This window comes from Cupressus sempervirens, chromosome 4 (genome assembly GCF_028749045.1).
Source record: "Cupressus sempervirens isolate cs-2001-9-10 chromosome 4, ASM2874904v1, whole genome shotgun sequence".
NCBI lineage: Eukaryota > Viridiplantae > Streptophyta > Pinopsida > Cupressales > Cupressaceae > Cupressus > Cupressus sempervirens.
In genome coordinates, this window is record NC_143121.1 from 840,079,393 (window position 1) to 840,094,828 (window position 15,436).

The 15,436-nt window shown below is 40.9% G+C and overlaps 1 protein-coding gene across 5 annotated transcripts in view; it reads left to right on the forward strand.

Moving 5' to 3' along the window:
• The window catches only part of HEMG2 (Flavin containing amine oxidoreductase family), a 346,786-nt gene that overhangs the window by 107,008 nt on the left and 224,342 nt on the right, over positions 1-15,436 (forward strand). For all 5 annotated transcript variants that reach the window (XM_089827105.1, XM_089827106.1, XM_089827103.1 and 2 more), the window contains 2 exons: positions 7,805-7,855; positions 8,080-8,136. In XM_089827105.1, the coding sequence (XP_089683231.1) occupies positions 7,805-7,855; positions 8,080-8,136 (108 nt within the window). The remainder of the gene's footprint in view (positions 1-7,804; positions 7,856-8,079; positions 8,137-15,436) is intronic.

Consider the following 15,436-nt stretch of genomic DNA (forward strand, 5'->3'; position numbering starts at 1 on the left):
AGTTGCAGAATCCTTTAGTTGCTGGTGACGGCAAAAAGCGCTCTGTTCCTCTCACGGCAACTCAGCTGGTGTTTACCGTATGGATTAATTAAGCAATGCACACATGAAATAGACACGAACACCGAACAGCAACAGCAAAACTCTTACTATTATTCGCATATACCAACAGTACATTATGCTTTTATCATATGATATGATCATGATAATGATAAGATGAATACAATGCTTCCTGAAGGGGTTATAAATACTTTCCGACGAACCTTCCCGAAGGTATCTGTCGGCCAGATACATCATGTCCGCTACAAACTATTCACCGTCGGCTACATAACAAGAACTTTCCCGAAGGGACCCGTCGGCCGATACACAATTTCCTTTCCAAAGGGACCCATCGGCCGATTGTAATGGGCACCCCTGAATGTCCCAAAAACTAAACCAAATTGCTGAAAGGAATTATGTCAAACAGTTTGCATTCAACTTCTTAAAACCCCTTATAACTCTGGAAATCAAACGTTTATTTGTTTGTTGTGTTCCGTGCATGGAATTGGTATCATACAACATAAACAAGAAAGAAACTAAAACAATATGCAAAGTGGAAATGAACTGCTGCTAATAAAATGTTATTTTCAGAATTCATAAAACCAAATACATGGCAGATTTATCAACTCACTAATTACTTCAACAATATTGTCATAATACTCCAGCCCATGCTTACGAACTTGCTGCTACAATACTTTGTCCTCCAATCAGTCCACTACCTTCATAATACCATTCCCTCCAAGCGGCATAAGCGTCGGACAAGTAGTGAAGAAGATATGAGCAAAATATCAAATCTGCCTGTAGTCGGAAATGCAACTAAACTGCCTGATAATGAAGCCAATAAGAAAGAATTCCAAAGGCCAAACCCCAAGGGAATGACGTCTAGAATGTTACAAGAGAGGATAGACGTCCTCAAATGCCAAGAACAAAGCTGCAACTCACACACCAATTTCTTCTCATATTCAACCTGCCTAATGAAGCCACAAATGCTTCCTTTTATTCTATTTCCAAGGGTCCGCTCAACTCATATGGGCAATGTGGGATAAAAGATGTGTAATATATAAAACATATATTAAAATACCCCTTATGTCTCCCTTGGGTACACATCACCATAAAATAAATATTAAAGTAACATTTTAATATTTTACAATTAAATTAGACGTTATTTTAATAAAACTTCAGGCATTAAAATGTATTAGCAATCGGACTCCGAATAATATGAGTGATAGCTCATCGGAAAGCTCTCACCGAGGAGTATCGAATCCAATCACCAAAATTGACCTGCACTGTGTCCTGCCGACTTACTAAAAATAGTAAGTATGCCTAAAACTAAGTAAATCAACTTCGTTTTGGCCCTAATTTTTTCTTATCCTCCACTTAGACTTTGGAGAACGTGAAGGCCAAAAGATGGGATCATTACACCAATACACAATTTCTACCGACGACATCATTCCCTCCAAAAAAGAAAAGTCGTCTCCTGACGACTACAAAACAAAACTCAAACAACTAATACAACAATATTGATCTGCCATATTACTTTCACATTCATCCCGTTGCATCTATAGCCTTTGCTAACACAATGCTGATTCTTCAAGCTGACCTTGATAGCCACCTGTGCTGCTTTCTCTGCTTCCAACTCCTCAGTACCCTGAGCCAAGTGTCGCTGCACTGCCTCCAACTGGATGATCAGCTCCTCCCGAGCTCTCTACGCATCCACCAAGATAGCCTCACAGCCAACACCTGCTCCCATTGCCTCTGGTACACAGAAAGTCCATGCCTGCAGCAACTTCAATTCTTCTCAACTAGTCAGACTCCCACGACTGATATCCGCAACGACTGGGGGTCTAGGGGGCAACGCCCCCGGCGGGGTCGAGGGGCAGCGCCCCTCGCGGGGCTGCTTTAGAAAACCTCCTGTCATCCTTCTGTGATGAAATCCATACGGCTTCCAACTTGACACAATCTAGATTCCAATCTGCTTTAAAAAAACCGTACTGCAATATCCCACTGTCTGTACTTTGAAGGTGGCAACCCTACATTGCCTTAAAACCGTACTTCAAATTTGAAACCCATACCTTGTCTGAAAAAAAAAACCGTACTTCACAAACCGTACACCATTTTTCAGATGTTAAAACCGTACGGTATTCCTCCTTTATTGTGAAATCCGTACGGTGGTGCTCCTTCCTGCATATATTGCATATCGTACACTGCCCTTTACTGTGAAATCCGTACGGTATCACTAAAATCTGTACTTTTAACAATGAAAACCCATACGGTACTATGCAATCCGTACCTTACAAATGGAAAACCATACGATGCTGAAAAATCCGTACCTTGCCAATGAAAACCCGTACGGCACTATGAAACCTGTACCTTGCTTATGGAAAACCGTATGGTGCTTCAAAATCCGTACTTCACTTATAAAAACCGTACGGTACTTCAAAATCCGTACTTATGAAAAACCGTACGGTGCTTCAAAATCCGTACTGCACTTTTGGAAAACCGTACGGCACTTCAAAATCCGTACTTGTGGAAAACTGTACAGTGCTTCAAATCCGTACGGTGCTTTCCAGAAATTGTACGGTGCTTTACTTTACTTTTTTTCTTTTTTAAAAAAAAAAATCTCACTTCTGGAACAATTATGTACAATATTTACATATATACAGTACTTACAGTCTTCTCTCAGTTATTCGTCCACGGGGGTGCGTTACTTCTTTCATTGCAGACATTCAACTTCGACCTCTTCACTACATCGAATACTTCCTTTCGGTCTAGCATCCACTGTTTTATTGCTCCGTTATTGCTTACTTCCTGCATTTGGTACGGTCCGACCCATTGAATTTTGAACTTGCCTGGTTTGATCTCATTCCGATCGTCGTACTTCAACACCCATTGTCCGAGTTGAAACCTGCTACGCCTATTCTGTGTCATCTCCATATCGCCCAGTTTGTTGCCAAAGCTCCGTACCATGGACTCCGTCAACTGCCCCTTCTGGCCGCCAATAACACGTCCATTCCGTACTACTGCAACTTTTATTAGACCCTTCCGCTTTGTTTCCTGTGCAGACCGTATCGTGTGCCTTCCTTGCTGCTGGTACCTTTCTACTATATTTGTGGTTTGACATAATACTTTCTTCCTGCGCAGTCGTACAGTAGAATTTTTCCTTCTTTTGGGTTCGTACTGTATGTTCTGTCCTTCAGCTTCAGTCATATCCGCGTTTTTTTCTTCGGCTTCTCTATGTTGCTTCGAACATTCATTTCTTCCTTCGGCTTCTCCATGTTCCTTCAGACATTCATTTCCTCCGTCGGCTTCTCTGTGTTCCTTCGGACATTCATTTCCTCCTTTCTTACCTTCGTCGATCCTTAGCATATTACAACTTGGAAAGAGCTCATAATCCTCTATCTGCCAGTGGTAAAGACCATTTACTGAATCCAGATCATCATTTCCTTCCAATCGTAGGACTCCCTCCTGATCGAGTTCCATACTCTGCCTCCTCTCATCATCTTCTCCTTCGGAATCCGACGATAGAGCTTCTTCTCCAACCATCTGAGTGTGTAGATCAATGACATACTTCCGGCCTTTGCTTTCAAGTGATAAAGTATTTTTCTTCCAATCGTGTTTTACCTTGGCTCTTATCAACCACCCCCGGCCCAGAATGGCATCATATCCTCTCCGTTTCAATGGGATCACGAAAAAGTCCAACAGGAACGGTTGTGTTCCAATCGTCACTGGTTGTGCTGTCAGGACTCCCAATGGCTTGATTCCATGTTGATCGGCCGTTAGCAGCTGGAATGTAGGCGGCCATAATGTCAGCTGTCCCAACTTTTTCCAAGTGTCTTCAGGCAACACATTGACACCGGACCCTTTGTCCGCAATTGTTTCCGTCAATACAATCCCGAGAATTCCCATTTCGACGACTGTTGGATGGCGTCCGGATGAGAGGGCTAACAACATTGGATCTTCTGCACTTGCGCCACTTTCCTTCTCCTTTTTGTGCACTATACTTGCTCCACTTTCTTGCTTCCTTCCATGTTCTCCTGGTAGTTGAGCAGCGGGAACAATGTTTGTGAGTGCTGATCGGAGCTGAGGCATAGTGAGCAACAGATCACTTATCCTGACAGGTATCTCGGCTTGCAAAATTTGCCGGACAATGTTCTGTTCTGCGCAGTTCCGTACGGAAGTACTCGGCGTGTCCTTCAGGTGTGCCATTTCTGCCTGTGTTGTTTTCTGGATCTCTACCCGTGCTTCTTCCAGTCTCTTCTTTTCTTCCACCGGGTCGGGGTACACTTTTGCTTGCTTCCGTGTGATGGCCAAAACCTCTTCTTCGTTCGTCCCGACGGTGATCAAGTTTACTCCCGACTTTGGACACCTAGCATCTTCATGATCACCAGGTCCACACCATCTGCATAACAACTTTGGTGTGTTCGTTGTTGTACACTCTCGGGTGAAGTGACCCCACAGATTGCATGTGCGGCATTGAACTATCGGCCGACCATTCGCATCATACTGAATTCGACTCCTTCCACTATTATTGTTGTTGCTGGTATTGTTGTTATTTTGACCGTGCCGGTTGTTTCTGTATCCACCCGATGTGGCACCTTCCGTACTGGTGTTCCCGTTCCCTCCGGACGGAGAGGCCTCCTGTGTCAGGAACACTTGCTGCGGTGTTCTTGTTTTCAAATTGAAAGGGCATTCCTTTACCGAGTGTCCCATAATCTGGCAGATCTCGCAAAATTGCTCTTTTGGGCAGGATCCCTTCGTATGGCCTTCCTTCTTGCACTCCGTGCACCATAGTTCATTGCCCTTAGTTTCCTTGTTCATGTTCTTGAATTCCTTCATCATCTGAATCATGTCTTTCTGAAGGGCACGAACCTTCTTGTTGCTTCCTTCATCATCGCTGCTATCATTTCCTGAGGATGCATCATCATCTGAATCGGACGAGCTGGTCTTCTTCTTCTTCTTTGTCTTCTGGTCACTTTCGAGGTTCATTGCCCGGTTGTACGCTTCATTGTATGTGGATGGCGGCACAATCTTCATCTTCTTTCGCAGCTTCGGGTGAAGGCCTTCAATGAACCATCGTTTTTGTAACCCTTTAGCTGGCTTATTCTCCATCTTACTGATTAAGTCCTTCAACCTCTTGGCAAAGACCCGTACAGTTTCATTCTTCTTTTGCTTGGTATTGAATATCTCTGCGACAATTTCATTGTCATCACGCAAAAGTTGAAATTCTGCAATGAACTCCTTCTTAATGTTATCCCAACTATTCAATTTCTGTGGATCAGCATCAGTAAACCAATCAATGGCAACACCCCGTAGGGTTGCGGGAAATTGTCGGATCCATTTGTTTGTGTCTGTTATGCCATTCGCCCTCCAGATCGTTTCACATGTTTTACAATGTTGAATGGGATCAGCTGCTTCATCACCATCAAATTTAGGCAATTTTTCCTTCGGACCTGCCATTATTACTGTATGTCGAGGGTTTTGTTGTGTACCTGCGCTGTTTTGCACTCCTGCGCTGTTTTGAGGACACCCGCGCTGTTCTGGACACCCGCGCTGTTTTCTGCTTCCGCGCTGTTTTCAACACCCGTGCAGTTTTCTGCTTCCGCGCTATTTGGTGAAGAAGAGAGTTTGTCAACCGTAGCTGTCCGTTTCGGAAGTATATCTCGGACGAAGAGGTCACTCCACGCTTGTGCTCCTTCTGCACTCCGAGCCGTGCGAGTCGATCTGCTTCCGTCAGAATTCTCTTCCCGTGGCGTATGCAGGTTCAGAAACTCCTCCCTCGCTTCTTCCACCAAATCAAGCCGTTGTCGAGTCTCATTCAACAATCCTTCCGCACTCTTGCTTCCGTTGGAAATTTTCTGAAACCTCCTTCAACGCTCTATCTGCTGAGCCAAAATTAAATTTTCCTGCGCAACGCGTATGTCATCTTTTTCCTTTAGCTTACTCTTGTCTTTGTTCAACTGAATCGACATTTAATTCATCTCCGCCTGCTTGCGTGCCAAATCCATCGGGCAATGGCGCCAAATGTTTACCGTATGGATTAATTAAGCAACGCACACAGGAAATAGACACGAACACCGAACAGCAACAGCAGAACTCTTACTATTATTCGCATATACCAACAATACATTATGCTTTTATCATATGATATGATCATGATAATGATAAGATGAATACAATGCTTCCCGAAGGGGTTATAAATACTTTTCGACGAACCTTCCCGAAGGTATCTGTCAGCCAGATACATCATGTCCGCTACAAACTATTCACCGTCGGCTACATAACAAGAACTTTCCCGAAGGGACCCGTCGGCCGATACACAATTTCCTTTCCGAAGGGACCCATCGGCCGATACACAATTTCTACCGACGACAGCTGGCAGGCAGATTGCATAACATGATGACCCTTGATCCTTCTCCGTGCCCATTACTTCATCACAAATTGCCGGATACGCACCTTAGATCACGAATGCACCAAAGGTCTGTGGGCGCTGAAAGAAATTGTGAAATTCGTGGTTTTAAAACAACCTCGTGGGTTGCTTCCGCAAACAAGACAGGCGGGAGGGAGTCGAGCTTTGCCTCGTGGAGAAGTGCCCGCGGGCTATCTCTTGTGGAGAGTTACCCGTAGACATGTGCTTGCGGGACTCTCCCGCGGCCCACTCAGCATGTGCCCGTGGCCCACTCAGCATGTGCCCGCGGGGCTTCTCCCGCAGAGAGTTGCCTGCGGGGTCTGTCCCACGAAGAGTTGCGTGCGGCCCGCTCAGCTTGCTTCTTTTTTTTTTTTTTCTTTCTCTTTTTTTAAATTTTTTTTAATTTTAATTTTAATTTTTTTTGGTTTTATCTTTTTATCTTTTTTCTCTTTTTTATTTTTTATTATCATTTTTTTTCCTTCTTTTTTTCCCTCTTTTTTAGCCAAAAAAAAAATAAAAATAAAAAAATAAAATAAAATAAATAAACAACACCTCAATTTTGCCTCTAGGCGTCGCCATTCTGCGACGACGAGGGAGTCAGCTGGCCATTCTGTGACAGCGACGGAGTCTTCCTGGCACCATATATTTGCAATTTATATCCGTTGACTACCGGAGGCACCTCTTGCCACAATTTGCATTTCAAAATATTAAAGGAATTCACTGAAGTTGCTCAAATTTCCAAATGTAAAAGGAGTATAACATTCTATAAAGTCAGGTACTCTAACGTATATAAAATGTTTGATAGGAAATTTGTGCCACTTAAGGAAATTCCTATATTAAAAAGGATACCTGCTCAATTTTACTTGGAACCATTTTTAGGTGACATTGGACAACACATCCACAGGGCCAAACTGGTAACATGGGTTATACATCCAGAGTGTTCTGTTTCTTAAAGATTAGTATCTTGTCCAGAGATCAAGATCAGCTAGGGCTAAGAGGGTCTTTTGTACCTTGGTAAAAGTTGTCCTTTTTTCCTTCCTTGAAAAATATTTTCCCACCACCCTATATTATATTACTTCATTAAGAAATGGTCAATGTTACGCATAAAGTTCATTGCATGGAAATTTGTGAACATTCTCTATATTTCAAGTAAGGATTAATTTGTGAAAAAGGTAATGTAACAATGTTAGTCTTATTTTCTGCTTCTGGTAACCTTTTCTAGTCATAATTTTTAAGAACAAATCCTGAGGTTAATTTTATCTTAATATAAATTTGCCATTTTTACTTATTGCAAAATGTGATTTCAAATATGATCAGTGGTTTAATTTCTTTGAATTTACTGATGTTCTCTTTTTGTTGCAGCCTATTATGCAGAACAAGAGATATATTGTCAAAAATGGGGAACCACAACTGGTAATTATTTCCCAGTTACTCATGATTTGTGATTTTGGTTTGCTTGTCTAAGAAAGATAGCTCTTTTTTTTTTCTCAGCTGTAAACAAAGTACTCTTTGATCAGTTGGTTTCTATAGTTTGGCCAAGAGGGCACTGGAATAGAAAACAGTGGATTCTTGTCTTGATGTTTTAAGTATCACATAATTCTACAACATTCCATTTTTGGTGTTATCTCTGTTTTCAGCTACCTTCAAATCCTTTGGTATTAATCGGTAGCACGTTTCTGTCTGCACGTGCCAAGGTATAATAATTCTCTTTACTTTCTATGGTTTTTATTTTGGAGAGAGGAATATTTTTTGAATTCAACAATCTGAGCAGAATTACTTCCCAGTTTCATTAAGTAACTTTGGTTATCTAGATTTATTATTATAGTTTCTTTGTTCCTTTTTCATGTTACAATCATATTAGTGATTATGGTTTTTTGTTCTACGTTGCCATTTTTCTAGCTTAGGAAAAGAAATATCATGAAATATAATATTTACACAAGGAAACCGTACTGTAGTCTGCTGAAGGAGGCAGTTTGTGCCCAACAAGTTAATTCTGCTAGTAAACATTAAAATACAATTTAATGTGAACAAAACCTCTATTACTATCATGGAGCTCCTATTTACCTAAATAAGTTGACATATTTGAGTCATTTGGAGCTTCTTGCTGCAATTCATCATCATTTCTGTCTAGAGTGGTGCCAGTTTTGCACATAACCTACATCTCGCAGATAAATTACGGTAGATTGAATTAGATTAGAGTAACCAATGATATGTTTGTTAATAAAATAAGCACATCCCTTAGTAGGATGTACGTTTAACTTCATTAAATTGTTTTTGTCCTTCTAGTGATTTGGGGAGTAGCAAACAAATCAATAATTCATCAATATATAGGATTCATCCTTGAATTTTATTATTATTGGACCTTTTTGTATACATACCACATTTTTGGTTCAACAACAACTATTATGTGAAGTCATACCATTGAATCATATTTTGTTATGTGTGTTATTGGCCCAAGCCCTTCTATTGGGCTATGATCTATTGTAATAGCACAACGATCAAAAAGCACTCTTAATGGACCAAGCTTTTCCATTGGGTCTTCTTTTAACTGAAGGACATTATTTGTCATGTCTTGATCTTTGGCAATATGAAATTCTCATAGCTAAATGAATGTAATGTTTTGTTCCCAACATCACCTTCAAGATGCTAGATTGGTCATACGATGGAGTTCTGTGCACAATTCAGGAGTTGTACGGTATGGTGGAAGCCAACAATACACGAAAGGAAGGATCGTACGGTTGTGGTGGAGCAATGGTCTGATCGTACAATTGTCACCCTTAGGTTGTACAGTCACCACTAGACTAGCCGTACGGTGGTGGGGTAGAGGCCGTACAGTAAGTAGAATGGAACCGTACGGTGAAGGGTGAGGTGTACGGTGGTTGTAGGGAATGATGGGGATTGTACAGTGTAGAGTGAAGGCCATACAGTAAGCAGATGAGATTCCCATTCGGAGGAATAGGCAGCCGTACGGTGAATCTAAGAGTTGAGTTGATGGGTATAGAGGGTTGTCGGGGTGATGGGTTGAGCTGAGCTTTGAGACACCAGAACAAAAGGAAATATATTTACTAGAAATGCCAATTAATGCTAGTACAGATATTGAAATCCAAATCACAGATTATATAGATATATGAGATTGCAACAAAGATGGTGAGTGGAATTGCTAGATGTAATGTTCCCAAGTATAGAGGGACTGAAACAGTACGGAGATGATTGCTGGAGGTCTGCATAAAGTGTCTTGGCAGAGGCTGTATGGTGGGTGTCTTTGTAATCTCACCTATGTTGGTGTACATACGGTGGAAGTGAAGGGAAGCCATACGGTATACAAGGAAAAGGAGAGCCCATATGGTGTCTAGGCTCTGGCCGTACAGTTGGCATAAGGGAGACCGTACAATATGGAAAAGTAGGCATACGTTGTTGGGAGGGAATCTGTACGTTGATGGGGAAGGGGTACGGTGTGAAGACTAAAGTTGTCCATATGGTAGAAGAATTGAATCCAGGGTGTTTGGGGTGTATGGTAAGATTGACGGTTATGTCCGTACAGTACGAACTTTTATAGCAAGTAGTTTGAATGTAAAGGTTAAGTATATTTCCAAATAGTATGCTTGCTAAACATGATTGATTAGATTTGCTAGTTAACTCAGAACAGTAAATGTGGTAATAGTTCTAGATCACAATATATATATATATATATATATATATATATATATATATATATATATATAAAATCGCAGACAATGATGGCACTTCAGATGTGCCAAACCCGAAGCAAAGGAGAACACAACAGAATAGGGTGAGGGTTGAATCCCACCGAAACCGGAAAGCCAAGTAAGGAAGATCTTTCAGTTTTGAAATAGCGAGCAATCCAGAACTCCAACAGGAATTTGTAGTACAAAGAAATATTCCAAAATCGCATACCAACTCCTACCTACATGTCATGCTTAAATACCCATCAGGGAAACCTTTTCGAGGATATACAAAGATAGCTGATTACCACACCTACCTCGGAAATAATTAAATGAAATGGGTCTGAGATATACTAAATCAATCGGCCCATTAACAAAGGTTTGATTAAATATTTATTTAGTGACAGGAACATTACAGTGCTTCTGTCCCAAAATTTGCTTGTCAAGAAAATGCAAATTCAATTCTTGGAAACCTTCTGTAATCAACTTCTTCAATTTTGAGTCAGGTACCAAGAAGATCTTATCGCCGTAGTAAATGATATCATCAATAACTTTGTATCTTTCATCATGTGTATAGTCATCCATCAATATGCAAAATGGTTCTTGAAGTAATCGATCAATAGATAGGCCTGCCAATTATCCAAGGAATGGGGCAAAGTGTTGATTGTTATGTTTTTACTTGCAGCGTCTGAGATTGTATCATGTTTAAAAATGGCCTCCATCTTTTTGATTGTGACTTCCCTTGATCCTTTATTTGACATTCCTCTTAGCAGGACCTGCTTGGCATTCGTCTCGAATGAAAAGTCCATCCTCTTGAAACTTTGGGTGTACTAGTCAATGGTGTCCATCCACTAGATGCCTAATATGATATCAGTTATTAACCATATCTATAACAAAGAAATCATTTGTCAAGGCATAGTTTTCTGTGGAAATTTGCAACCATGGGATCATATGAGTGCAAGGTACAAGGTTCCTCTAGCAACCTTAACCTCAAATCCTCCATGCTCTACTGCATGCAAGCCCTTACTAGTGACCAAAGATGAATTGATGAAATTGAGTGTGGTTCCACTATCAATCATGACTGCGATTCGTTTCCCGTGAAGTGTGCCATGAACCCTGAAGATACTACTTCCAACCATTATAATGAGGGTAGCAATGGAACCCCGCTTTTGTATCAGGGCATTTATTCTCTCCTGCTGGTTAATCTCTTCTCCAGTCATTGTAGGTACTTGTCCTTTATCATCATCAAGAAACACCTCAATGTAATGAATCTTTCCCTTCCCAAGGCAGTGTTGACCAAGTCCTCATGGTTCCTTGCATGTGAAATAGAGATTTTTCCTTCGAAGCTCTTGTCAAGAGTCTTCATCTAACGGGTGTTTTCTCCGAATTGGCTCCTTGTCTTTGTCTTCTTGTGGGAGTGGTGTTGGCATAGCTATGTGAGCTTTGAAGGAAGATGTGGCCATGTCACGCACCTTCTTAATAGCTTCGTTGAGTGTGCATGGGTTGAACCCTTTGATCTAGCCTCTCAAAGGCTCTCTCAGCCCATCCATGAATAACACGATTCGATGTCTTTCAGAGGTGTCTGTGATTAGTATAGACACTCTTTGGAACTCAGTGATGTAATTGTCTACCATACCTATTTGCTTTAGTTGAGCTAGATCTTTGAAGTTTAATTCAAGATCCTTCCTATTGAACCGATCATTTAGTCTCTCCGTGAACTCGACATAAGAGTTTACTTGGTTGTGGCTGAGAGTGACCAATCCATGTTGCCACCACTCTTGTGCCACTCCTTCCAGATGGAGTGCTGTGAACTTGATTGCTTCCTCTTCGGGCATTGGGTTGAGTTGAATCCCATCGAAATTGGAAAGTCAAGTAGGGAAAATCTTTCACTTTTGAAATTGCGAACAATCCAAAACTCCAACAAGAATTCACAATACAAAGAAATAATTCAAAATCACATACCAACTACTACCTACATGCCGTGTTTAAATACCTGTCGGGGAAACCTTTCCGAGGGTGTACAAAGATAGTTGACGGCCACACCTACCTATGGAAGCAATTAAATAAAATGGGTCCAAGCTATACTAAATCAATTGGCCTATTAACAAAGGTTTGATTAAATATTTATTTAATGATGGGAACATTACACCAGATCTGACCAAGTAACACAGAGAGGAAGTAGGGTGAGGGTTGAATTCCACCAAAACTGGATTAGCCAAGTGCGGAAGATCTTTCACTTCCAAAATGGCGAACATTACTGAACTCTAATAGATATTCATAGTACAAAGAAAATAATCAAATCCTACACCAACTACTACCTACATGCCATGCTTAAATACCCTTCGGAGAAACTTTTCCGTGGGTTTACAATGATAGCCGACAAACACACCTACGAAACAATTAAATAAAAATGGGTCTGAGATATACTAAATCAACCAGCCCATTAACAACAGTTTGATTAATTATTTATTTTATGACGTGAACATTATAATCCTCCCATACCAAAATTTGCTTGTCCTCAGGCAATTTCAATGCCGAATACTGCAAAACATGTTCACCTTCCCAAGTTGCATCGTCCAACGGCAAATGTTTCTAGCGTACTAAGTATTCCCTCAAGGTACAGTTCCATAGAGTCTTCTCATGCACATAAATGATCTCGGTCGGTTCCAATATGAACTTCCCTTCTTCATTGAGCGGCAAAAGATCTATGGTTACTGTGATGTTTTGTCCCACAACTTTCTTCAAGCAGGAGACATAAAAGATATTATCAATGCGGCTTCTTTTTAGAAAATCTGGCTCATAGGCAACTTCACTGATGCGGCGAGCTACACGATAAGGACCATAAAATCGTGGCTTCAATTTCTCTTTCGCTTTTGCCTTCAATGAGGATTGCTTGTATGGCTTGAGTCTAAGATAGACCAATCTCCCACTTCAAAACTTCACTTGATCCAGTGTATGTTGGCATACATCTTTTGTTGATTTTGTGCCTTCTGTAAGTTCTCTTTCAAGAATCTCAGGATGTATTGCCCTTCCTGAAGCCAGTCCCTCACCCTTGGCACACGAGTATCACCCAACAAAATGTCGATAAATGAAAGGGGTTCATACTCGTATAGTGCTTTGAAGGGTTCCATTCCAATGGACATGTGATAAGTGGTATTGTAAGAATATTCCCCTAGATGCATCCATTTGACCCATGCCCATTTTTGTGCCGAAACATAGTTCTGAAGGTAGCCTTCTAGCTACTTATTCACAATCTTCATTTGTCCCTCTAAGGGTGGTAGTTAGTACTTAGCGACAATTTTGTTCCTTCCAACCGAAACAATTCTAACTTGAAAATACTGATAAACCATCCCTATCACTAACAATGTTTCGAGGTGACCAACGCAGAGAAAAAAACTTTTCTGAAAATAAGTCTACTACCTGTGCAACCTAAAAGTCTAAGGGAATGACGAAGAAGTGCGCATACTTCATTAGTCTGTCCACGACCACAAAGATACAATCCTTCCTGTTTACTTTAGGAAGTTCACTGATGAAGTCCATAAAGATACTTTCTTACTTTCGTTTTGGAATAGGCAAGGGCTATAATAACCCAACAGGTAAAGTGTGTTCGGATTTGTTTTGCTTACAGACTGCACATTCCCATACATATTGCAATACATCTCCTTTAAGTTCCTTCCATGAAAACCTCTCCCTGAGCTGTCTATAGGTTATGAGAAATCTTGTGTGCTCGGCCATGGGTGAGTCATGTAATGAGTTGAGGTGAGCTTTGAGACACCAGAACAAAAGGAAATTTATTTACTAGAAATTCCAATTAACGCTAGTACAAATATCGAAATTGAAATCACAGATATATGTAGATATATGAAATTGCAACAAAGATGGTGCATGGAATTGCGAGATCCGAGCAAATAATACAAAGATGGAGTAGGGTGAGGGTTGAATCCCACCGCAACTGGATTAGCCAAGTACGGAAGATCTTTCACTTCTAAAATGGCGAACAATACTAAACTCCAATAGGAATTCGCAGTACAAAGAAAATAATCCAAATTGCATACCAACTACTACCTACATGCCGTGCTTAAATACCCTCTAGAAAAAAATTTCTATGGGTTTACAAAGATAGCCGACAGACACACCTACCTACAAAAACAATTAAATAAAAATGGGTCCGAGATATACTAAATCAACCTGCCCATTAACAACGATTTGATTAATTATTTATGTTATGACGTTATGACGGGAACATTACAGTGGTCTCCTCTCAAAATTTTCTTTTCCTTAAGCAATTGCAATGCCGAATGTGTTCACCTACCCAAGTCGCGTTGTCCAATGACAAGTGTTTCCAATGTACCAAGTATTCCCTCAGGGTACGGTTCTACAAAGTCTTCTCACATACATAAATGATCTCGACCAGTTCCAATATGAGCTTCCCTCCTTTATTGAGTGGTAGAAGATCTGCGGTTACTGTGATGTTCTGTCCCACAACTTTCTTCAGGCAAGAGACATGAAAGACATTATGAATGCGGCTTCCTTCTAGAAGTTCCAGCTCATAGGCAACCTCATCGATGCAGTGAGCTACACGATGAGGACCATAAGACCATGGCTTGAATTTTTTTTTTCCCTTTTGCCTTCAATGAGGACTGCCTGTATGGCTTGAGTTTGAGATAGACCAATCTCCCACTTCAAAACTTCTCTTGATCCGGTGTCTGTCGGCATACATCTTTTGTTGATTCTGCGCCTTTTGTAAGTTCTCTTTCAAGAATCTTAGGATGTCTTGCCCTTCCTGAAGCCAGTCCCTTGCCTTTCGGCATAACTTCACCCAACACCATGTTGATAAATGAAAGGTGTTCATACCCGTATAGTGCTTTGAAGGGTGCCATCCCAATGGACATGTGATAAGTGGTATTGTAACAATATTCCCCTAGAGGCATCCATTTGACCCATGCCCGTTGTTGTGCCAAAACATAGTTTTGGAGGTAGTCTTCTAGCCACTTGTTCACAATCTTCGTCTGTTTGTCTGTGTGAGGGTGGTAGCTAGTACTTAGCAACAATTTTGTTTCTCCCAACCGAAACAATTCCGTTTAAAAAATATTGATAAATCGACCATCCTTGTAACTAAAAATGTTTCAGGGTAACCCATGTAGACGAAAAAATTCTCTGAAAAATAAGTTTGCTACTTGGGTAGCCTGAAAGTCTGAGGGACTAGTGAAGAAGTATACATACTTCATCAATCTATCCACCACCACAAAGATACAATCCTTCCCATTTACTTTAGGAAGTTCGGTGATGAAGTCCATAGAGATACTTTCCC